Source organism: Salvelinus alpinus, chromosome 4 (genome assembly GCF_045679555.1).
Source record: "Salvelinus alpinus chromosome 4, SLU_Salpinus.1, whole genome shotgun sequence".
Classification (NCBI taxonomy): Eukaryota; Metazoa; Chordata; class Actinopteri; order Salmoniformes; family Salmonidae; genus Salvelinus; species Salvelinus alpinus.
Genome location: NC_092089.1, coordinates 17,285,345 through 17,310,344, shown reverse-complemented (window position 1 = coordinate 17,310,344; position 25,000 = coordinate 17,285,345). Strand labels below are relative to the sequence as shown.

Here is a 25,000-nt window from a genome sequence, read left to right as displayed (position 1 = left end):
TGAGGACGCCCTGCTCAAGGTGAGTCAGACTCTTAAAGCCCTGAGAAGACAGAGGACGCCCTGCTCAAGGTGAGTCAGACTCTTAAAGCCCTGAGAAGACTGAGGATGCCCTGCTCAAGGTGAGTCAGGCTCTTAAAGCTCTGAGAAGACTGAGGACGCCCTGCTCAAGGTGAGTCAGACTCTTAAATCCATGAGAAGACTGAGGACGCCCTGCTCAAGGTGAGTCAGACTCTTAAAGCCCTGAGAAGACTGAGGACGCCCTGCTCAAGGTGAGTCAGGCTCTCAAAGCCCTGAGAAGACTGAGGACGCCCTGCTCAAGGTGAGTCAGACTCTCAAAGCCCTGAGAAGACTGAGGACGCCCTGCTCAAGGTGAGTCAGGCTCTTAAAGCCCTGAGAAGACTGAGGACGCCCTGCTCAAGGTGAGTCAGGCTCTTAAAGCCCTGAGAAGACTGAGGATGCCCTGCTCAAGGTGAGTCAGACTCTTAAAGCCCTGAGAAGACTGAGGACGCCCTGCTCAAGGTGAGTCAGACTCTTAAAGCCCTGAGAAGACTGAGGACGCCCTGCTCAAGGTGAGTCAGACTCTTAAAGCCCTGAGAAGACTGAGGACGCCCTGCTCAAGGTGAGTCAGGCTCTTAAAGCCCTGAGAAGACTGAGGACGCCCTGCTCAAGGTGAGTCAGTCTCTTAAAGCCCTGAAAAGACTGAGGACGCCCTGCTCAAGGTGAGTCAGACTCTTAAAGCCCTGAGAAGACTGAGGACGCCCTGCTCAAGGTGAGTCAGACTCTTAAAGCCCTGAGAAGACTGAGGACGCCCTGCTCAAGGTGAGTCAGTCTCTTAAAACCTCTGAGGACCTGATTGAACTATCAATCAATATCGTTATTTTTCCATTTGGGATTTATTATGTAGTCTGGGTACAAAAACAACATATATATTCACCTAACACACACATACGATAACAAAAGCTATGAGTTATAACCATTGTGCTACTTGGATATCATTGCCATGACTAATGGCTGACAGAGTCTCTCTGCTCTCTTCAGATTGAGAACTACCTGTTCCGGAACCACGAGACTCGTCAATACCTCCAGGAGCAGGCTTACCGCCTCCAACAGGGCATCGTTACCACCACCACTCAACAGGTAGCACAACAGTAAAGAGACAGCACCATCTACATACAGCTGCAGAGGTCAAACCGGGGTCAGCAACACGGGGGGTCAGCAACACAGGGGGTCAGCAACACAGGGGGTCAGCAACACAGGGGTCAGCAACACGGGGGTCAGCGACACAGGGGGTCAGCAACATGGGGGTCTGCAACACGGGGGGTCAGCGACACGGGGGGTCAGCAACATGGGGGTCTGCAACACGGGGGGTCAGCGACACGGGGGGTCAGCGACACGGGGGTCAGCGACACGGGGGGTCAGCGACATGGGGGGTCAGCAACACAGGGGGTCAGCAACACAGGGGGTCAGCGACACGGCGGTCAGCGACACGGGGGGTCAGCGACACAGGGGGTCAGCGACACGGGGGTCAGCAACACGGGGGGTCAGCGACACGGGGGGTCAGCGACACGGCGGTCAGCGACACGGGGGTCAGCAACACGGGGGGTCAGCGACACAGGGGGGCAGCGACACGGGGGGGCAGCGACACGGGGGGTCAGCGACACAGGGGGGTCAGCGACACGGGGGGTCAGCGACACGGGGGTCAGCGTCACGGGGGTCAGCGACACGGGGGTTAGCAACACACGGGTCCTAGCTCGACTTTATTTAGTTGAGTTATTGAGCGTAGCATTGTGTTTAATCACCCCACTAAAAGCCTGTAATCTCCCTCCTGTGAAACTGTCTCCCCTAACCACTGGTTAACACTGAGGCCCCTCCTGTGAAACTGTCTCCCCTGACCACTGCTCCCCCAAGGTCACTTGGGGGAGCAGGGGACAGGCTAACTGTTTTGATTGGGTGGCAGCATCATGTTGTGGGGGGGGGGGGGGGCTTTGCTGCAGGGGGACTGGTGCTCTTCACAAAATAGATGGCATCATGAGGCAGGATAATTATGTGGATATATTCAAGCAACATCTCAAGACATCAGGCAGGAAGTGAAAGCTTGGTTGCAAATGGGTCTTCCAAATGGACAATGACCCCAAGCATACTTCCAAAGTTATGGCAAAATTGCTTAAGGACAATAAAGTCAAGGTATTGGAGTGGCCATCACAAAGCCCTGACCTCAACCCTATAGAACATTTGTGGGCAGAACTGAAAAAGTGTGTGTGAACAAGGAGGCCTACAAACCTGACTCGGTTACACCAGCTATGTGAGACACGATGCTTAGTGATTCATTTCATGGTGAAGATGAGACACGATTCTCAGTGATTCATTTCATGGTGAAGATGAGACTCGATTCTTAGTGATTCATTTCATGGTGAAGATGAGACTCGATTCTTAGTGATTCATTTCATGGTGAAGATGAGACTCGATTCTCAGTGATTCATTTCATGGTGAAGATGAGACTCGATTCTCAGTGATTCATTTCATGGTGAAGATGAGACATGATTCTCAGTGATTCATTTCATGGTGAAGATGAGACTCGATTCTTAGTGATTCATTTCATGGTGAAGATGAGACTCGATTCTTAGTGATTCATTTCATGGTGAAGATGAGACTCGATTCTCAGTGATTCATTTCATGGTGAAGATGAGACATGATTCTCAGTGATTCATTTCATGGTGAAGATGAGACTCGATTCTTAGTGATTCATTTCATGGTGAAGATGAGACTCGATTCTCAGTGATTCATTTCATGGTGAAGATGAGACTCGATTCTCAGTGATTCATTTCATGGTGAAGATGAGACTCGATTCTCAGTGATTCATTTCATGGTGAAGATGAGACTCGATTCTTAGTGATTCATTTCATGGTGAAGATGAGACTCGATTCTCAGTGATTCATTTCATGGTGAAGATGAGACTCGATTCTTAGTGATTCATTTCATGGTGAAGATGAGACTCGATTCTCAGTGATTCATTTCATGGTGAAGATGAGACTCGATTCTTAGTGATTCATTTCATGGTGAAGATGAGACTCGATTCTCAGTGATTCATTTCATGGTGTAGATGTGTGACGGTTTGTATTTCCTGTAATTTGAGAGGAGCGTAAAGAGATGGTATTGTCATCTGAAGATGATTCAAGTTTGTCCTCAAGATGCTCTGAAGTCCAGTCTACTATTCCTCTCAGATTGTCTTCCATCTTGAGTTAAGGGGGATATTAGGTTTCACTGCTCGACAGATAACTGCTTTGTTCCTGTCTCACACTCTTCTTGTTCTTCAGATGATTGACAGGATCTGTGTGAAAGTCCAGGACCATCTCAACTCCCTGAGGAACTCAGAGACAGACGTGATCTTAGACGACGTCAAGACGGCCGAAAACCTGATGAAGGACGCCAGGAACTCCAAAACGGTGACTGGTCATTTGACTCATTTAGTTCAGACCTTACCCATAATCCCTCATTGAACATTCTGCAGAGGAAGATAGAATCCCCTAACAGTTTGAATGTTACTACCCTTTTTCTAACCCTTTCCTCCTCTCCTGCCCTCCTCTCCTCCTCATGTCCTCTCCTCCTCCTGTACTCTCCTCCTCCTCTCCCCTCCTCTCCTTTCCTCCTCTCCTCCTCCTCTCCCCTCCTCTCCTTTCCTCCTGTCCTCTCCTCCTCCTGTCCTTTCCTCCTGTCCTCCTCTCCTCCTCCTCCTCTCCTCCTCCTGTCCTCTCCTCCTCCTGTCCTCTCCTCCTGTCCTCTCATCCTCCTCCTCTCCTCATCTCCTCCTCCTGTCCTCTCCTCCTCCTGTCCTTTCCTCCTGTCCTCTCCTCCTCCTGTCCTCTCCTCCTCCTTCTCTCCTCCTCCTGTCCTCTCCTTTTCCTCTCCTCCTCCTGTCCTCTCCTCCTCCTGTCCTCTCCCCCTCCTCCTCTCCTCCTCATGTCCTCTCCTCCTCTCCCCTCTCTTCCCCCTCTTCTCCTCCTGCTCTCTACTCTCCTCCCCCCAGCTGCTTCCTAACCTGTACCACCTGGGAGCAGCGTCCAGAGAAGAGGTCAACGGTCAGTCAGTAGGACCCATCCAGGAGAAACTGGAGTCCATGGCTGGAGAGGTGGCCAGGGTCATGGATGAACAGCTACAGGTAGGGGGGCCATGGTTTTAAGCAGGCACGAAAAGTCAAGGAAAATGTTTGAAGAGAACTGATGATGGGTCAAAATGTTGTTGAGGGGTCTCCCGAGTGGCGCAGCGGTCTAAGACACTGCCTCGCAGAGCTAGAGGCGTCACTACAGACCCGGGTTCGACCCCGGGCTGTATCACAACCGGCCGTGATCGGAAGTCCCATAGTGCGGCACATGCGGCTAGCGTCCGGGTTAAGAGGGCGGGTGTTAAGAAGCGCGGTTTGGCGGGTCCATGTTTCGGAGGACGCGTGACTCAACCTTCGCCTCCCGAGTCCGTTGGGGAGTTGCAGCGATGAGACAAGATCGTAATTGGGGAGAAAAAAGGGGGTAAAATAAAGAAATCTATAAATTAGACTAGAATATGGTGCCAGGATGCTGCTCTGAACAGGTTCCGTCTCCAGAAACGTGAATATTTCTGGAGGGTTCTGACATCCTAAAAGACAGTTTGACAAGAGCGGATGTAATTGGTCTGGGCAGCAGTACGTTCTTGGCAGGTAGGCAGACGCCTGAGTTAACAGTCTCGTCTCTCTCTGCCCTCCAGACCCCCCCCCCCCCCCCCCCCCCCCCCACACACACACACAGCCTTGCATATTCTCCTGCTTTTCAAATCCCTCAGACATATTGGCCGTTGAGACGTGCAGAGCTGAAGCTGGACTGTAATAAATATGTTCGTTCCTCCCAGATCTTAACGCTGTGGTGGTCGTTGTGTCAGCAGAAGAGCTGTCATGTTTCCCTCAGCCTGTAATCAGAGCAGAGAGAAGGAGTTCTGTGAGGGAGCCTGACACACACACACAGACCGACACACACACACACACACACACACACACACACACACACACACACACACACACACACACACACACACACAGACCGACACACACACACACACAGACCGACACACACAGAAAGACACACACAAACACAGACACACACAGACACACACCGACACACATACTGTACACACAGATACACACACACACACACACACACACAGAAAGACACAAACACACATACTGTACACACAGATACATACACACACACACACACACACACACACACACATATATATATATATATACAAACACACCTTCCACTCAAGTGGTCGTAACCTGAGGGTTAATGGCATGTTGTTAATCTGTGTATCCGTCTGAGAGGAGATTGGGCCATATTTTAATTATAGTGTTAATTCAGTGGTTTACTTCCTACCACGAGGCAGAGGAGATAACTGTTATTTCTCAATCGGTACCCTATTCACTATATTTAGTGCACTACTTTTGACCCGGGCCATATGGGCCCTGCAGTACACTATACAGGGAATAGGGAGCCATATGGGCCCTGCAGTACATTATATAGGGAATAGGGAGCCATATGGGCCCTGCAGTACATTATATAGGGAATAGGGAGCCATATGGGCCCTGCAGTACACTATACAGGGAATAGGGAGCCATATGGGCCCTGCAGTACATTATATAGGGAATAGGGAGCCATATGGGCCCTGCAGTACATTATATAGGGAATAGGGAGCCATATGGGCCCTGCAGTACACTATACAGGGAATAGGAAGCCATATGGGCCCTGCAGTACACTATACAGGGAATAGGGAGCCATATGGGCCCTGCAGTACATTATATAGGGAATAGGGAGCCATATGGGCCCTGCAGTACATTATATAGGGAATAGGGAGCCATATGGGCCCTGCAGTACACTATACAGGGAATAGGAAGCCATATGGGCCCTGCAGTACACTATACAGGGAATAGGGAGCCATATGGGCCCTGCAGTACATTATATAGGGAATAGGGAGCCATATGGGCCCTGCAGTACATTATATAGGGAATAGGGAGCCATATGGGCCCTGCAGTACACTATACAGGGAATAGGAAGCCATATGGGCCCTGCAGTACACTATACAGGGAAGAGGGAGCCATATGGGCCCTGCAGTACACTATACAGGGAATAGGGAGCCATATGGGCCCTGCAGTACACTATACAGGGAATAGGGAGCCATATGGGCCCTGCAGTACATTATATAGGGAATAGGGAGCCATATGGGCCCTGCAGTACACTATACAGGGAATAGGGAGCCATATGGGCCCTGCAGTACACTATACAGGGAATAGGGTGCCATATGGGCCCTGCAGTACACTATACAGGGAATAGGGAGCCATATGGGCCCTGCAGTACATTATATAGGGAATAGGGAGCCATATGGGCCCTGCAGTACACTATACAGGGAATAGGGAGCCATATGGGCCCTGCAGTACATTATATAGGGAATAGGGAGCCATATGGGCCCTGCAGTACATTATATAGGGAATAGGGAGCCATATGGGCCCTGCAGTACACTATACAGGGAATAGGGAGCCATATGGGCCCTGCAGTACACTATACAGGGAATAGGGAGCCATATGGGCCCTGCAGTACATTATATAGGGAATAGGGTGCCATATGGGCCCTGCAGTACACTATACAGGGAATAGGGAGCCATATGGGCCCTGCAGTACACTATACAGGGAATAGGGAGCCATATGGGCCCTGCAGTACATTATATAGGGAATAGGGAGCCATATGGGCCCTGCAGTACACTATACAGGGAATAGGGAGCCATATGGGCCCTGCAGTACACTATACAGGGAATAGGGAGCCATATGGGCCCTGCAGTACATTATATAGGGAATAGGGAGCCATATGGGCCCTGCAGTACACTATACAGGGAATAGGGTGCCATATGGGCCCTGCAGTACACTATACAGGGAATAGGGAGCCATATGGGCCCTGCAGTACACTATACAGGGAATAGGGAGCCATATGGGCCCTGCAGTACACTATACAGGGAATAGGGAGCCATATGGGCCCTGCAGTACACTATACAGGGAATAGGAAGCCATATGGGCCCTGCAGTACATTATATAGGGAATAGGGAGCCATATGGGCCCTGCAGTACACTATACAGGGAATAGGGAGCCATATGGGCCCTGCAGTACACTATACAGGGAATAGGGAGCCATATGGGCCCTGCAGTACATTATATAGGGAATAGGGAGCCATATGGGCCCTGCAGTACACTATACAGGGAATAGGGAGCCATATGGGCCCTGCAGTACACTATACAGGGAATAGGGAGCCATATGGGCCCTGCAGTACATTATATAGGGAATAGGGAGCCATATGGGCCCTGCAGTACATTATATAGGGAATAGGGAGCCATATGGGCCCTGCAGTACATTATACAGGGAATAGGGAGCCATATGGGCCCTGCAGTACACTATACAGGGAATAGGGAGCCATATGGGCCCTGCAGTACACTATACAGGGAATAGGGAGCCATATGGGCCCTGCAGTACATTATACAGGGAATAGGGAGCCATATGGGCCCTGCAGTACACTATACAGGGAATAGGGAGCCATATGGGCCCTGCAGTACACTATACAGGGAATAGGGAGCCATATGGGCCCTGCAGTACACTATACAGGGAATAGGGAGCCATATGGGCCCTGCAGTACACTATACAGGGAATAGGAAGCCATATGGGCCCTGCAGTACATTATATAGGGAATAGGGAGCCATATGGGCCCTGCAGTACACTATACAGGGAATAGGGAGCCATATGGGCCCTGCAGTACACTATATAGGGAATAGGGAGCCATATGGAACACAACAAACTCGTTTCCAGTTATCAGTAGGTCAGATCAGTGGATCTGTGTTGGTGCTAGATGTTAGATTTCTCCTCCAGACAGAGAAGCTTAACCAGCACCGTGTTATGTTATTTCAGTTGTTCCTGTCATAACCAGCACCGTGTTATGTTATTTCAGTTGTTCCTGTTATAACCAGCACCGTGTTATGTTATTTCAGTTGTTCCTGTTATAACCAGCACCGTGTTATGTTATTTCAGTTGTTCCTGTTATAACCAGCACCGCGTTATGTTATTTCAGTTGTTCCTGTTATAACCAGCACCGTGTTATGTTATTTCAGTTGTTCCTGTTATAACCAGCACCGTGTTATGTTATTTCAGTTGTTCCTGTTATAACCAGCACCGCGTTATGTTATTTCAGTTGTTCCTGTTATAACCAGCACCGTGTTATGTTATTTCAGTTGTTCCTGTTATAACCAGCACCGTGTTATGTTATTTCAGTTGTTCCTGTTATAACCAGCACCGTGTTATGTTATTTCAGTTGTTCCTGTTATAACCAGCACCGCGTTATGTTATTTCAGTTGTTCCTGTTATAACCAGCACCGTGTTATGTTATTTCAGTTGTTCCTGTTATAACCAGCACCGTGTTATGTTATTTCAGTTGTTCCTGTTATAACCAGCACCCTGTTATGTTATTTCAGTTGTTCCTGTTATAACCAGCACCGTGTTATGTTATTTCAGTTGTTCCTGTTATAACCAGCACCGTGTTATGTTATTTCAGTTGTTCCTGTTATAACCAGCACCGCGTTATGTTATTTCAGTTGTTCCTGTTATAACCAGCACCGTGTTATGTTATTTCAGTTGTTCCTGTTATAACCAGCACCGTGTTATGTTATTTCAGTTGTTCCTGTTATAACCAGCACCGTGTTATGTTATTTCAGTTGTTCCTGTTATAACCAGCACCGCGTTATGTTATTTCAGTTGTTCCTGTTATAACCAGCACCGTGTTATGTTATTTCAGTTGTTCCTGTTTTAACCAGCACCGTGTTATGTTATTTCAGTTGTTCCTGTTATAACCAGCACCGTGTTATGTTATTTCAGTTGTTCCTGTTATAACCAGCACCGTGTTATGTTATTTCAGTTGTTCCTGTTATAACCAGCACTGTGTTATGTTATTTCAGTTGTTCCTGTTATAACCAGCACCGTGTTATGTTATTTCAGTTGTTCCTGTTATAACCAGCACCGCGTTATGTTATTTCAGTTGTTCCTGTCATAACCAGCACCGCGTTATGTTATTTCAGTTGTTCCTGTTATAACCAGCACCGTGTTATGTTATTTCAGTTGTTCCTGTTATAACCAGCACCGTGTTATGTTATTTCAGTTGTTCCTGTTATAACCAGCACCGTGTTATGTTATTTCAGTTGTTCCTGTTATAACCAGCACCGTGTTATGTTATTTCAGTTGTTCCTGTTATAACCAGCACCGTGTTATGTTATTTCAGTTGTTCCTGTTATAACCAGCACCGTGTTATGTTATTTCAGTTGTTCCTGTTATAACCAGCACCGTGTTATGTTATTTCAGTTGTTCCTGTTATAACCAGCACCGTGTTATGTTATTTCAGTTGTTCCTGTTATAACCAGCACCGTGTCATGTTATTTCAGTTGTTCCTGTCATAACCAGCACCGTGTTATGTTATTTCAGTTGTTCCTGTTATAACCAGCACCGTGTTATGTTATTTCAGTTGTTCCTGTTATAACCAGCACCGTGTTATGTTATTTCAGTTGTTCCTGTTATAACCAGCACCGTGTTATGTTATTTCAGTTGTTCCTGTTATAACCAGCACCGCGTTATGTTATTTCAGTTGTTCCTGTTATAACCAGCACCGTGTTATGTTATTTCAGTTGTTCCTGTCATAACCAGCACCGTGTTATGTTATTTCAGTTGTTCCTGTTATAACCAGCACCGTGTTATGTTATTTCAGTTGTTCCTGTTATAACCAGCACCGTGTTATGTTATTTCAGTTGTTCCTGTTATAACCAGCACCGTGTTATGTTATTTCAGTTGTTCCTGTCATAACCAGCACCGTGTTATGTTATTTCAGTTGTTCCTGTTATAACCAGCACCCTGTTATGTTATTTCAGTTGTTCCTGTTATAACCAGCACCGTGTTATGTTATTTCAGTTGTTCCTGTTATAACCAGCACCGTGTTATGTTATTTCAGTTGTTCCTGTTATAACCAGCACCGCGTTATGTTATTTCAGTTGTTCCTGTTATAACCAGCACCGTGTTATGTTATTTCAGTTGTTCCTGTTATAACCAGCACCGTGTTATGTTATTTCAGTTGTTCCTGTTATAACCAGCACCGCGTTATGTTATTTCAGTTGTTCCTGTTATAACCAGCACCGTGTTATGTTATTTCAGTTGTTCCTGTCATAACCAGCACCGTGTTATGTTATTTCAGTTGTTCCTGTTATAACCAGCACCCTGTTATGTTATTTCAGTTGTTCCTGTTATAACCAGCACCGTGTTATGTTATTTCAGTTGTTCCTGTTATAACCAGCACCGTGTTATGTTATTTCAGTTGTTCCTGTTATAACCAGCACCGCGTTATGTTATTTCAGTTGTTCCTGTTATAACCAGCACTGTGTTATGTTGTTTCAGTTGTTCCTGTTATAACCAGCACCGCGTTATGTTATTTCAGTTGTTCCTGTTATAACCAGCACCGTGTTATGTTGTTTCAGTTGTTCCTGTTATAACCAGCACCGCGTTATGTTATTTCAGTTGTTCCTGTTATAACCAGCACCGTGTTATGTTATTTCAGTTGTTCCTGTTATAACCAGCACCGCGTTATGTTATTTCAGTTGTTCCTGTTATAACCAGCACCGTGTTATGTTATTTCAGTTGTTCCTGTTATAACCAGCACCGTGTTATGTTATTTCAGTTGTTCCTGTTATAACCAGCACCGTGTTATGTTATTTCAGTTGTTCCTGTTATAACCAGCACCGTGTTATGTTATTTCAGTTGTTCCTGTTATAACCAGCACCGTGTTATGTTATTTCAGTTGTTCCTGTTATAACCAGCACCGTGTTATGTTATTTGTTCCTGTTATAACCAGCACCGTGTTATGTTATTTCAGTTGTTCCTGTTATAACCAGCACTGTGTTATGTTATTTGTTCCTGTTATAACCAGCACCGTGTTATGTTATTTCAGTTGTTCCTGTTATAACCAGCACCGTGTTATGTTATTTGTTCCTGTTATAACCAGCACCGTGTTATGTTATTTAAGTTGTTCCTGTTATAACCAGCACCGTGTTATGTTATTTGTTCCTGTTATAACCAGCACCGTGTTATGTTATTTCAGTTGTTCCTGTTATAACCAGCACCGCGTTATGTTATTTCAGTTGTTCCTGTTATAACCAGCACCGCGTTATGTTATTTCAGTTGTTCCTGTTATAACCAGCACCGTGTTATGTTATTTCAGTTGTTCCTGTCATAACCAGCACCGTGTTATGTTATTTCAGTTGTTCCTGTTATAACCAGCACCGTGTTATGTTATTTCAGTTGTTCCTGTTATAACCAGCACCTTGTTATGTTATTTCAGTTGTTCCTGTTATAACCAGCACCGTGTTATGTTATTTCAGTTGTTCCTGTTATAACCAGCACCGCGTTATGTTGTTTCAGTTGTTCCTGTTATAACCAGCACCGCGTTATGTTATTTCAGTTGTTCCTGTTATAACCAGCACCGTGTTATGTTATTTCAGTTGTTCCTGTTATAACCAGCACCGTGTTATGTTATTTCAGTTGTTCCTGTTATAACCAGCACCGTGTTATGTTATTTCAGTTGTTCCTGTTATAACCAGCACCGTGTTATGTTATTTCAGTTGTTCCTGTTATAACCAGCACCGTGTTATGTTATTTCAGTTGTTCCTGTTATAACCAGCACCGCGTTATGTTATTTCAGTTGTTCCTGTTATAACCAGCACCGTGTTATGTTATTTCAGTTGTTCCTGTTATAACCAGCACCGTGTTATGTTATTTCAGTTGTTCCTGTTATAACCAGCACCGTGTTATGTTATTTCAGTTGTTCCTGTTATAACCAGCACCGTGTTATGTTATTTCAGTTGTTCCTGTCATAACCAGCACCGTGTTATGTTATTTCAGTTGTTCCTGTCATAACCAGCACCGTGTTATGTTATTTCAGTTGTTCCTGTTATAACCAGCACCCTGTTATGTTATTTCAGTTGTTCCTGTTATAACCAGCACCGTGTTATGTTATTTCAGTTGTTCCTGTTATAACCAGCACCGTGTTATGTTATTTCAGTTGTTCCTGTTATAACCAGCACCGTGTTATGTTATTTCAGTTGTTCCTGTTATAACCAGCACCCTGTTATGTTATTTCAGTTGTTCCTGTTATAACCAGCACCGTGTTATGTTATTTCAGTTGTTCCTGTTATAACCAGCACCGTGTTATGTTATTTCAGTTGTTCCTGTTATAACCAGCACCGTGTTATGTTATTTCAGTTGTTCCTGTTATAACCAGCACCGCGTTATGTTATTTCAGTTGTTCCTGTTATAACCAGCACCGCGTTATGTTATTTCAGTTGTTCCTGTTATAACCAGCACCGTGTTATGTTATTTCAGTTGTTCCTGTTATAACCAGCACCGTGTTATGTTATTTCAGTTGTTCCTGTTATAACCAGCACCGTGTTATGTTGTTTCAGTTGTTCCTGTTATAACCAGCACCGCGTTATGTTATTTCAGTTGTTCCTGTTATAACCAGCACCGTGTTATGTTGTTTCAGTTGTTCCTGTTATAACCAGCACCGCGTTATGTTATTTCAGTTGTTCCTGTTATAACCAGCACCGCGTTATGTTATTTCAGTTGTTCCTGTTATAACCAGCACCGCGTTATGTTATTTCAGTTGTTCCTGTTATAACCAGCACCGTGTTATGTTATTTCAGTTGTTCCTGTTATAACCAGCACCGTGTTATGTTATTTCAGTTGTTCCTGTTATAACCAGCACCGTGTTATGTTATTTCAGTTGTTCCTGTTATAACCAGCACCGTGTTATGTTATTTCAGTTGTTCCTGTTATAACCAGCACCGTGTTATGTTATTTGTTCCTGTTATAACCAGCACCGTGTTATGTTATTTCAGTTGTTCCTGTTATAACCAGCACCGTGTTATGTTATTTGTTCCTGTTATAACCAGCACCGTGTTATGTTATTTCAGTTGTTCCTGTTATAACCAGCACCGTGTTATGTTATTTGTTCCTGTTATAACCAGCACCGTGTTATGTTATTTCAGTTGTTCCTGTTATAACCAGCACCGTGTTATGTTATTTGTTCCTGTTATAACCAGCACCGTGTTATGTTATTTCAGTTGTTCCTGTTATAACCAGCACCGTGTTATGTTATTTGTTCCTGTTATAACCAGCACCGTGTTATGTTATTTCAGTTGTTCCTGTTATAACCAGCACCGCGTTATGTTATTTCAGTTGTTCCTGTTATAACCAGCACCGTGTTATGTTATTTCAGTTGTTCCTGTCATAACCAGCACCGTGTTATGTTATTTCAGTTGTTCCTGTTATAACCAGCACCGTGTTATGTTATTTCAGTTGTTCCTGTTATAACCAGCACCTTGTTATGTTATTTCAGTTGTTCCTGTTATAACCAGCACCGTGTTATGTTATTTCAGTTGTTCCTGTTATAACCAGCACCGCGTTATGTTGTTTCAGTTGTTCCTGTTATAACCAGCACCGTGTTATGTTATTTCAGTTGTTCCTGTTATAACCAGCACCGTGTTATGTTATTTCAGTTGTTCCTGTTATAACCAGCACCGTGTTATGTTATTTCAGTTGTTCCTGTTATAACCAGCACCGCGTTATGTTATTTCAGTTGTTCCTGTTATAACCAGCACCGTGTTATGTTATTTCAGTTGTTCCTGTTATAACCAGCACCGCGTTATGTTGTTTCAGTTGTTCCTGTTATAACCAGCACCGCGTTATGTTATTTCAGTTGTTCCTGTTATAACCAGCACCGTGTTATGTTATTTCAGTTGTTCCTGTTATAACCAGCACCGCGTTATGTTGTTTCAGTTGTTCCTGTTATAACCAGCACCGCGTTATGTTATTTCAGTTGTTCCTGTTATAACCAGCACCGTGTTATGTTATTTCAGTTGTTCCTGTTATAACCAGCACCGTGTTATGTTATTTCAGTTGTTCCTGTTATAACCAGCACCGCGTTATGTTATTTCAGTTGTTCCTGTTATAACCAGCACCGCGTTATGTTATTTCAGTTGTTCCTGTTATAACCAGCACCGTGTTATGTTATTTCAGTTGTTCCTGTTATAACCAGCACCGTGTTATGTTATTTCAGTTGTTCCTGTTATAACCAGCACCGCGTTATGTTATTTCAGTTGTTCCTGTTATAACCAGCACCGTGTTATGTTATTTCAGTTGTTCCTGTTATAACCAGCACCGTGTTATGTTATTTCAGTTGTTCCTGTTATAACCAGCACCGTGTTATGTTATTTCAGTTGTTCCTGTTATAACCAGCACCGCATTATGTTATTTCAGTTGTTCCTGTTATAACCAGCACCGCGTTATGTTATTTCACTAGTGGTGGTGGTGATGCCTCTGGTAATCTATTTGATCCCTGTCAGAGTCTGTGGTGGATGTAGAGATTAGGGATCCTGACTGTGATGTGTTTCCTCCATCAGAGTCTGTTGGAGTCCATGGTGGACGCTGCGGAGGGTCTCTGTCCCCATGTGATGAGGAAGACTAACCTTCGTCAGGACCTGATCAAAGCCAGCACAGCTAAGATGGTGGTCCCCCGTAGCTTCGTCAAGAACACCTTGCTGGAACAGTCTGGGGTCGACATCATCAACAAGATCAGGTGAGACTAGAGGTGGATGATGTGTAAATATGGCAGGACACTTTACTCCACACTAATGCTGTCCCAACTTTCTAACGTCGCTAAGATTCACCATTATTTTTGCTGTTTGTCCTGAAATCACTAACCTCCAGCCTCCTTGTTCTCTTGGCTGAATGAACTACGACCTCTGGCTGACAAGCCTGAGTACATTGAGAAGCAGAATCCGAGTGTACTGTTTTTATATTGTGTTATCTAGAGAGATGACGTGTCTGTCTGTGTCCTCTGTCACTGTCTGTCTGTGTCCTCTGTCACTGTCTGTGTTAAGCTCATAGCAGTGGCCCTGATTGTTAGAGTCCCACTTATTGGTCCTGTAGTTGGACAGTGTGCAGGTCTCTATCCTTCCAGTGTAGATTCACACTGTCATTTAGAACGCCACAGGGTTATTCACAGCCTGCTGGTCTGACGGTCCACACAGCCTTGCCTCGGTGTTGACCCTGTGAAGTGGGAATGAAGGAAGCATCTCTCCTTGTTCTTACTTCATCTCTCTGTTTCTCTCCTCTTCATCAATCTGTTTCTTCCCTCTTCATTCCTCTGTTTCTCTCCTCTTCACCCCTCTGTTTCTCTCCTCTTCATCAATCTGTTTCTCTCCTCTTCATTCCTCTGTTTCTCTCCTCTTCATCCTTCTGTTTCTCTCCTCTTCACCACTCTGTTTCTCTCCTCTTCACCAATCTGTTTCTCTCCTCTTCATTCCTCTGTTTCTCTCCTCTTCACCCCTCTGTTTCTCTCCTCTTCACCCCTCTGTTTCTCTCCTCTTCACCCCTCTGTTTCTCTCCTCTTCAATCCTCTGTTTCTCTCCTCTTCAATCCTGTTTCTCTCCTCTTCACCCCTCTGTTTCTCTCTTCTTCACCCCTCTGTTTCTCTCTGTTTCTCTCCTCTTCACCCCTCTATTTCTCTCCTCTTCACCCCTCTGTTTCTCTCCTCTTCACCCCTCTGTTTCTCTCCTCTTCACCCCTCTGTTTCTCTCCTCTTCAACCCTCTGTGTCCCTCTTCTTCATCAATCTGTTTCTCTCCTCTTCACTCCTCTGTTTCTCTCCTCTTCATCAATCTGTTTCTCTCCTCTTCAATCCTCTGTTTCTCTCCTCTTCAATCCTGTTTCTCTCCTCTTCACCCCTCTGTTTCTCTCTTCTTCACCCCTCTGTTTCTCTCCTCTTCACCCCTCTATTTCTCTCCTCTTCACCCCTCTGTTTCTCTCCTCTTCACCCCTCTGTTTCTCTCCTCTTCATCAATCTGTTTCTCTCCTCTTCACCCCTCTGTTTCTCTCATCTTCCCCCCCCCTGTGTCTCTCCTCTTCACCCCTCTGTTTCTCTCCTCTTCACCCCTCTGTTTCTCTCCTCTTCACCCCTCTGTTTCTCTCCTCTTCACCCATCTGTTTCTCTCCACTTCACCCCTCTGTTTCTCTCCTCTTCACCCCTCTGTTTCTCTCCTAGTGAGGTAAAGCTGAGCCTGGCTTCCTTCCTCTCAGACCGTATCGTAGATGAGATCCTAGAAGCCCTGTCTGGCTCTCAGCACACACTGGTGAGTTTTAATCATGCCTGGAGATATAGTACAATCACTACTCTTGATAACCATGACAACACAGCACTACTCTTGATAACCATGACAACACATTAGCTTGAATATTCTGTGAAATTCTAACATGAATTATATGATTCATACTGATTATATGATTCAGTCAGTCACTGGTTCACTAGTACAGGTGTATGATCATATAGGTCATATATAATAATGCACAGTAATAGTGACCATAGTAACAGTAATAGTGACCATAGTAACAGTAATAGTGACCATAGTAACAGTAATAGTAACCATAGTAACAGTAATAGTAACCATAGTAACAGTGACCATAGTAACAGTAATAGTGACCATAGTAACAGTGACCATAGTAACAGCAATAGTGACCATAGTAACAGTGGCCATAGTAACAGTATCAGTGACCATAGTAACCGTGACCATAGTGACAGTAATGGTGACCACAGTAACAGTGACCATCGTAACAGTAATAGTGACCATAGTAACAGTAATAGTGACCATAGTAACAGTGACCATAGTAACAGTACTAGTGACCATAGTAACAGTAACCATATTAACAGTAACCATAGTAACAGTGACAGTGACCATAGTAACAGTAATAGTTACTATAGTAACAGGCATAGTGACCATAGTAACAGTGACCATAGTAACAGTAATAGTGACTATAGTAACAGTAATAGTGACTATAGTAACAGTAATAGTGACTATAGTAACAGTAATAGTGACCATAGTAACAGTAATAGTGAACATAGTGACAGTACCAGTGAACATAGTCGCAGTGAACAAAGTAACAGTAATAGTGACCATAGTAACAGTAACATTGACCATAGTAACAGTAATAGTGCACATAGTGACAGTAATAGTGACCATAGTAACAGTAATAGTGACTATAATAACAGTAGTAGTGAACATAGTAACAGTGACCATAGTGACAGTAATAGTGAACATAGTGGCAGTAATAGTGACCATAGTAACAGTACTAGTGACCATAGTAACAGTAACCATAGTAACAGTAACATTAACCATAGTAACAGTAATAGTGAACATTGTAACAGTGACCATAGCAACAGTAATAGTGACTATAGTAACAGGCATAGTGACCATAGTAACAGTAATAGTGAACATAGTGACAGTACCAGTGAACATAGTAACAGTAATAGTGACCATAGTAACAGTAATAGTGACTATAGTAACAGTAATAGTGACCATAGTAACAGTAATAGTGAACATAGTGACAGTACCAGTGAACATAGTAACAGTAATAGTGACCATAGTAACAGTAATAGTGACTATAGTAACAGTAATAGTGACCATAGTAACAGTAATAGTGACCATAGTGACAGTACCAGTGAACATAGTAACAGTAATAGTGACCATAGTAACAGTAATAGTGACTATAGTAACAGTAATAGTGACCATAGTAACAGTAATAGTGAACATAGTGACAGTACCAGTGAACATAGTAACAGTAATAGTGACCATAGTAACAGTAATAGTGACCATAGTGACAGTACCAGTGAACATAGTAACAGTGACCAAAGGAACAGTAATAGGGACCATAGTAACAGTAATAGTAGTGTAATAGTCATTATGTCTTGCTCCCCCCTAGGCTGACCACCTGGTGAGGAAGGAGCGTCCTCTGGTCCAGCAGGAGTCTGTGGACCTGGACGTACCCGAGGAGAGGGCTCCTATACGGGCCACCACGGAGCTGAATGAGGCAGAAAGGCTGGAGGACCTGGAGACATGCATGGTACACTACACTACACAACCATATGTTTTGTGTGAGGGCCAGGATCCTGTTCATTCTGTTTCCTGTCATGGGTTCCTCACTCATTTGGGGTTCCAGACATGTCTAATCTCAGACTGAGTGTTACAGGGAGATCAGCTAACCTTGGCTCATGTCTGGTTATCGTCCTGAAAGGCCAAAAGCCTTAATCTACCATTAAGGTTAACTGGTTCTATCTAACTGAATTAGCAGTTCCTCATGCTGTGCCTACTGGCCATGGTAGGATGGTAAGATAGGGAGGTTGATTCATTATGGTAAGATGGTAAGATAGGGAGGTTGATTCATTATGGTAAGATGGTAAGACAGGGAGGTTGATTCATTATGGTAAGATAGGGAGGTTGATTCATTATGGTAAGACAGGGAGGTTGATTCATTATGGTAAGACAGGGAGGTTGATTCATTATGGTAGGATGGTAGGATAGGGAGGTTGATTCATTATGGTAGGATGGTAAGACAGGGAGGTTGATTCATTATGGTAGGATAGGGAGGTGGATTCATTATGGTAAGACAGGGAGGTTGATTCATTATGGTAAGATAGGGAGGTTGATTCATTATGGTAAGACAGGGAGGTTGATTCATTATGGTAAGACAGGGATGTTGATTCATTATGGTAGGATGGTAAAATAGGGAGGTTGATTCATTATGGTAGGATGGTAAGATAGGGAGGTTGAATTATTATGGTAGGATGGTAAAATAGGGAGGTTGATTCATTATGGTAGGATGGTAAGATAGGGAGATTGATTCATTATGGTAAGATGGTAGGATAGGGAGGTTGATTCATTATGGTAGGATGGTAAGACAGGGAGGTTGATTCATTATGGTAGGATGGTAAGACAGGGAGGTTGATTCATTATGGTAGGATAGGGAGGTTGATTCATTATGGTAGGATGGTAAGACAGGGAGGTTGATTCATTATGGTAGGATGGTAAGACAGGGAGGTTGATTCATTATGGTAGGATGGTAAGACAGGGAGGTTGATTCATTATGGTAGGATGGTAAGACAGGGAGGTTGATTCATTATGGTAGGATAGGGAGGTTGATTCATTATGGTAGGATGGTAAGACATGGAGGTTGATTCATTATGGTAGGATAGGGAGGTTGATAAGACAGGGAGGTTGATTCATTATGGTAGGATGGTAAGACAGGGAGGTTGATTCATTATGGTAGGATGGTAAGACAGGGAGGTTGATTCATTATGGTAGGATGGTAGGACAGGGAGGTTGATTCATTATGGTAGGATGGTAAGACAGGGAGGTTGATTCATTATGGTAAGATAGGGAGGTTGATTCATTATGGTAGGATGGTAAGATAGGGAGGTTGATTCAGTATGGTAGGATGGTAAGACATGGAGGTTGATTCATTATGGTAGGATGGTAAGACAGGGAGGTTGATTCATTATGGTAGGATGGTAGGACAGGGAGGTTGATTCATTATGGTAGGATGGTAAGACAGGGAGGTTGATTCATTATGGTAAAATAGGGAGGTTGATTCATTATGGTAGGATGGTAGGATAGGGAGGTTGATTCATTATGGTAGGATGGTAAGACAGGGAGGTTGATTCATTATGGTAGGATGGTAAGACAGGGAGGTTGATTCATTATGGTAGGATGGTAGGACAGGGAGGTTGATTCATTATGGTAGGATGGTAAGACAGGGAGGTTGATTCATTATGGTAAAATAGGGAGGTTGATTCATTATGGTAGGATGGTAGGATAGGGAGGTTGATTCATTATGGTAGGATGGTAAGACAGGGAGGTTGATTCATTATGGTAGGATGGTAAGACAGGGAGGTTAATTCATTATGGTAGGATGGTTCTAAGGGATTCATCCTATTGTCTTATTGGCTACTGCTTGGTGTGTCTGCTGTTGTTTACACAGCCATTAAAGAGATGGGGCTGGATTACACAGCCGTTAAAGAGATGGGGCTGGATTACACAGCCATTAAAGAGATGGGGTTGGATTACACAGCCATTAAAGAGATGGGGTTGGATTACACAGCCATTACAGAGATGGGGTTGGATTACACAGCCATTACAGAGATGGGGTTGGATTACACCGCATTTAAAGTGATGGGGCTGGATTACACAGCCATTAAAGAGATGGGGCTGGATTACACAGCCGTTAAAGAGATGGGGTTGGATTACACAGCCATTACAGAGATGGGGTTGGATTACACAGCCATTAAAGAGATGGGGTTGGATTACACAGCCATTAAAGAGATGGGGTTGGATTACACAGCCATTACAGAGATGGGGTTGGATTACACAGCATTTAAAGTGATGGGGCTGGATTACACAGCCATTAAAGAGATTGGGCTTGATTACACCACCATTAAAGAGATGGGGCTGGATTACACAGCCATTACAGAGATGGGGCTGCATTACACAGCCATTACAGAGATGGGGGCTGCATTACACAGCCATTACAGAGATGGTGCTGGATTACACAGCCATTACAGAGATGGTGCTGGATTACACAGCCATTACAGAGATGGGGCTGCATTACACAGCCATTAAAGAGATTGGGCTGGATTACACCACCATTAAAGAGATGGGGCTGGATTACACAGCCATTAAATACACAGCCATTACAGAGATGGGGTTGGATTACACATCCATTACAGAGATGGGGTTGGATTACACAGCCATTAAAGAGATGGGGTTGGATTACACAGCCATTACAGAGATGGGGTTGGATTACACAGCCATTAAAGAGATGGGGTTGGATTACACAGCCATTACAGAGATGGGGCTGGATTACACAGCCATTAAAGAGATGGGGCTGGATTACACAGCATTTAAAGAGATGGGGTTGGATTACACAGCCATTAAAGAGATGGGGTTGGATTACACAGCCATTACAGAGATGGGGTTGGATTACACAGTATTTAAAGAGATGGGGCTGGATTACACAGCCATTAAAGAGATGGGGTTGGATTACACAGCCATTACAGAGATGGGGTTGGATTACACAGCCATTAAAGAGATGGGGTTGGATTACACAGCCATTAAAGAGATGGGGCTGGATTACACAGCATTTAAAGAGATGGGGCTGGATTACACAGCCATTACAGAGATGGGGTTGGATTACACAGCCATTAAAGAGATGGGATTGGATTACACAGCCATTAAAGAGATGGGGCTGGATTACACAGCCATTAAAGAGATGGGGCTGGATTACACAGCCATTAAAGAGATGGGGTTGGATTACACAGCCATTACAGAGATGGGGTTGGATTACACAGCCATTAAAGAGATGGGTCCTGGATTACACAGCCATTAAAGAGATGGGGCTGGAATACACAGCCATTAAAGAGATGGGGTTGGATTACACAGCATTTAAAGAGATGGGGTTGGATTCATCCATTCAAGGTTTGGACAGGAGAAGACCTATACCTCTCTAGTACCTATATCCTCCATATGGTTAATTAACTTCCCTCCCTCCCATCTTATCTCCTTCCCTCCCTCCTTCCCTCCCATCCTCTCTCCTTCCCTCCCTCCTTCCCTCCCATCCTCTCTCCTTCCCTCCCTCCTTCCCTCCCATCCTCTCTCCTTCCCTCCCTCCCTCCCTCTCTCCCATCCTCTCTCCTTCCCTCCCTCCCTCCATCCCTCCCATCCTCTCTCCTTCCCTCCCTCCCTCCCATCATCTCTCCTTCCCTCCCTCCCTCCCTCCCATCCTCTCTCCTTCCCTCCCTCCTTCCCTCCCATCCTCTCTCCTTCCCTCCATCCCTCCTATCCTCTCTCCTCCCCTCCCTCCCTCCATCCCTCCTATCCTCTCTCCTCCCATCCTCCCTCCCTCCCTAAGTAGTGTATTAATTAAGTCCTTTCATCAAGGCCTCCTGTGTTTCCTGTCTAAATTAATCTCATTAAGAGCAGCATTACTGCCCGTCTTTGTAGCGGCGTACATCAGTCATACACTCACAGAGAGGCCTGGGTCTTATTCACTAGGCACGAAACCAAAGACAACATCTTGAAACGGGAAGGTTTTTATCTGAATTTGTCCAATAAGAAACATTTGTTTTTACTTTTTTTAGTTTTTTCATTGCACAATGTTTTGAAACGTTTTGCTTTGGTAAACACTAATGAATACAACCCTGCTACTCTGCCACTCACATGGGAGGTGTTTTTCTCCCTGTAGTGGTTGATATGATCTGGTTGTTGTCCTAATAGGTTAAACCACAGCCATTTACACGGCTCCGGGTTAATGTCCCAAAGGATTTCAAATGGATTCCATCTCATTGTTTACCTGAAGAAGCTTTAACCTTCCAGCCTTGAGTTCTCTCTCTCTAATGATCTACCTATAGAGTTCTCTCTCTCTCTCTAATGATCTACCTATAGAGTTCTCTCTCTCTCTCTAATGATCTACCTATAGAGTTCTCTCTCTCTCTCTAATGATCTACCTATAGAGTTCTCTCTCTCTCTCTAATGATCTACCTATAGAGTTCTCTCTCTCTAATGATCTACCTATAGAGTTCTCTCTCTCTCTCTAATGATCTACCTATAGAGTTCTCTCTCTCTAATGATCTACCTATAGAGTTCTCTCTCTCTCTAATGATCTACCTATAGAGTTCTCTCTCTCTCTAATGATCTACCTATAGAGTTCTCTCTCTCTCTCTAATGATCTACCTATAGAGTTCTCTCTCTCTCTAATGATCTACCTATAGAGTTCTCTCTCTCTCTAATGATCTACCTATAGAGTTCTCTCTCTCTCTAATGATCTACCTATAGAGTTCTCTCTCTAATGATCTACCTATAGAGTTCTCTCTCTCTCTAATGATCTACCTATAGAGTTATCTCTCTCTAATGATCTACCTATAGAGTTCTCTCTCTCTCTCTAATGATCTACCTATAGAGTTCTCTCTCTCTCTCTAATGATCTACCTATAGAGTTCTCTCTCTCTCTCTAATGATCTACCTATAGAGTTCTCTCTCTCTAATGATCTACCTATAGAGTTCTCTCTCTCTCTAATGATCTACCTATAGAGTTCTCTCTCTCTAATAATCTACCTATAGAGTTCTCTCTCTCTAATGATCTACCTATAGAGTTCTCTCTCTAATGATCTACCTATAGAGTTCTCTCTCTCTCTCCAGTGTCTTTTCGTTTTCATTTTTCTTCTGAATTCATTATCTTCTCTTCTTTCTCTTCTCTTCTTTTCTGCTCTCTCTCTTTCCTTCCTTCCTTCCTTCCTTCCTTCCTTCCTTCCTTCCTTCCTTCCTTCCTTCCTTCCTTCCTTCCTTCCTTCCCTCCTCTTTCAACCTTTGCATCATGGAGACTCTTTGCTGCACCAGTGTAAGTAACTCTCGACTCTCTCTCTCTCACTATTTTTCACTCTTTCTCTCACCCACCCTGTTCTGTCTGTCTGTCTGTCTGTCAGTAACACAAAGACCATCCTTGTTCAGTCCTCTCTCTCATTTTATCTGAGCCATCAGAATGTAGCAGCCCTGAGGGGAAACTGGCCTGACAGATACTAGCCCTCCCCTCCTCCACTCTTCCCTTCCTACCCTGCCTCCCTTCCTCCCCTGCCTCTCTCCCTCCCCTTGCCTCCCTCTCTGCCCAGCCCGGCCCAACGTGAACTGACTACTGAGTCGGATCTTCTGGTTCAGATCCGGTCCGGTTAGAGATTGAGGACATTTTAATCTCTTCAAGAGATGAAAAACTCTGTGGGCACAAACAGAATTTGATGAAAAGCATCTTTTGAACAAGAGTTTTTATCTGTCAGATGGTGAGTGTGTGGGGCCTGACGCAGTAAGATAGGACAGTGGGGCCTGACGCGGTGAGATAGGACCGTGGGGCCTGACGCAGTAAGATAGGACAGTGGGGCCTGACGCGGTGAGATAGGACAGTGGGGCCTGACGCGGTGAGATAGGACCGTGGGGCCTGACGCAGTAAGATAGGACAGTGGGGCCTGACGCGGTGAGATAGGACCGTGGGGCCTGACGCAGTAAGATAGGACAGTGGGGCCTGACGCGGTGAGATAGGACAGTGGGGCCTGACGCAGTAAGATAGGACAGTGGGGCCTGACGCGGTGAGATAGGACCGTGGGGCCTGACGCAGTAAGATAGGACAGTGGGGCCTGACGCGGTGAGATCGGACAGCGGGGCCTGACGCAGTAAGATAGGACAGTGGGGCCTGACGCAGTAAGATAGGACAGTGGGGCCTGACGCGGTGAGATAGGACAGCGGGGCCTGACGCGGTGAGATAGGACAGCGGGGCCTGACGCGGTGAGATAGGACAGCGGGGCCTGACGCGGTGAGATAGGACAGCGGGGCCTGACGCGGTGAGATAGGACAGCGGGGCCTGACGCGGTGAGATAGGACAGCGGGGCCTGACGCGGTGAGATAGGACAGCGGGGCCTGACGCGGTGAGATAGGACAGCGGGGCCTGACGCGGTGAGATAGGACAGCGGGGCCTGACGCGGTGAGATAGGACAGCGGGGCCTGACGCGGTGAGATAGGACAGCGGGGCCTGACGCGGTGAGATAGGACAGCGGGGCCTGACGCGGTGAGATAGGACAGCGGGGCCTGACGCGGTGAGATCGGACAGCGGGGCCTGACGCGGTGAGATAGGACAGCGGGGCCTGACGCGGTGAGATAGGACAGCGGGGCCTGACGCGGTGAGATTGGACAGCGGGGCCTGACGCGGTGAGATAGGACAGTGGGGCCTGACGCGGTGAGATAGGACCGTGGGGCCTGACGCGGTGAGATAGGACAGCGGGGCCTGACGCGGTGAGATAGGACAGCGGGGCCTGACGCGGTGAGATAGGACAGCGGGGCCTGACGCGGTGAGATAGGACAGCGGGGCCTGACGCGGTGAGATAGGACAGCGGGGCCTGACGCGGTGAGATAGGACAGCGGGGCCTGACGCGGTGAGATAGGACAGCGGGGCCTGACGCGGTGAGATAGGACAGCGGGGCCTGACGCGGTGAG

The 25,000-nt window shown here is 45.4% G+C and overlaps 1 protein-coding gene across 1 annotated transcript in view; it reads left to right on the top strand.

The window, feature by feature from the left end:
• Positions 1-25,000, top strand: part of LOC139572903 (F-actin-uncapping protein LRRC16A-like) — a 234,424-nt gene that overhangs the window by 179,788 nt on the left and 29,636 nt on the right. Inside the window, exons 25-30 of the mRNA XM_071395759.1 lie at positions 1,039-1,137; positions 3,315-3,443; positions 4,025-4,156; positions 14,545-14,720; positions 16,187-16,274; positions 17,899-18,039. Of these exons, the coding sequence (XP_071251860.1) occupies positions 1,039-1,137; positions 3,315-3,443; positions 4,025-4,156; positions 14,545-14,720; positions 16,187-16,274; positions 17,899-18,039 (765 nt within the window). The remainder of the gene's footprint in view (positions 1-1,038; positions 1,138-3,314; positions 3,444-4,024; positions 4,157-14,544; positions 14,721-16,186; positions 16,275-17,898; positions 18,040-25,000) is intronic.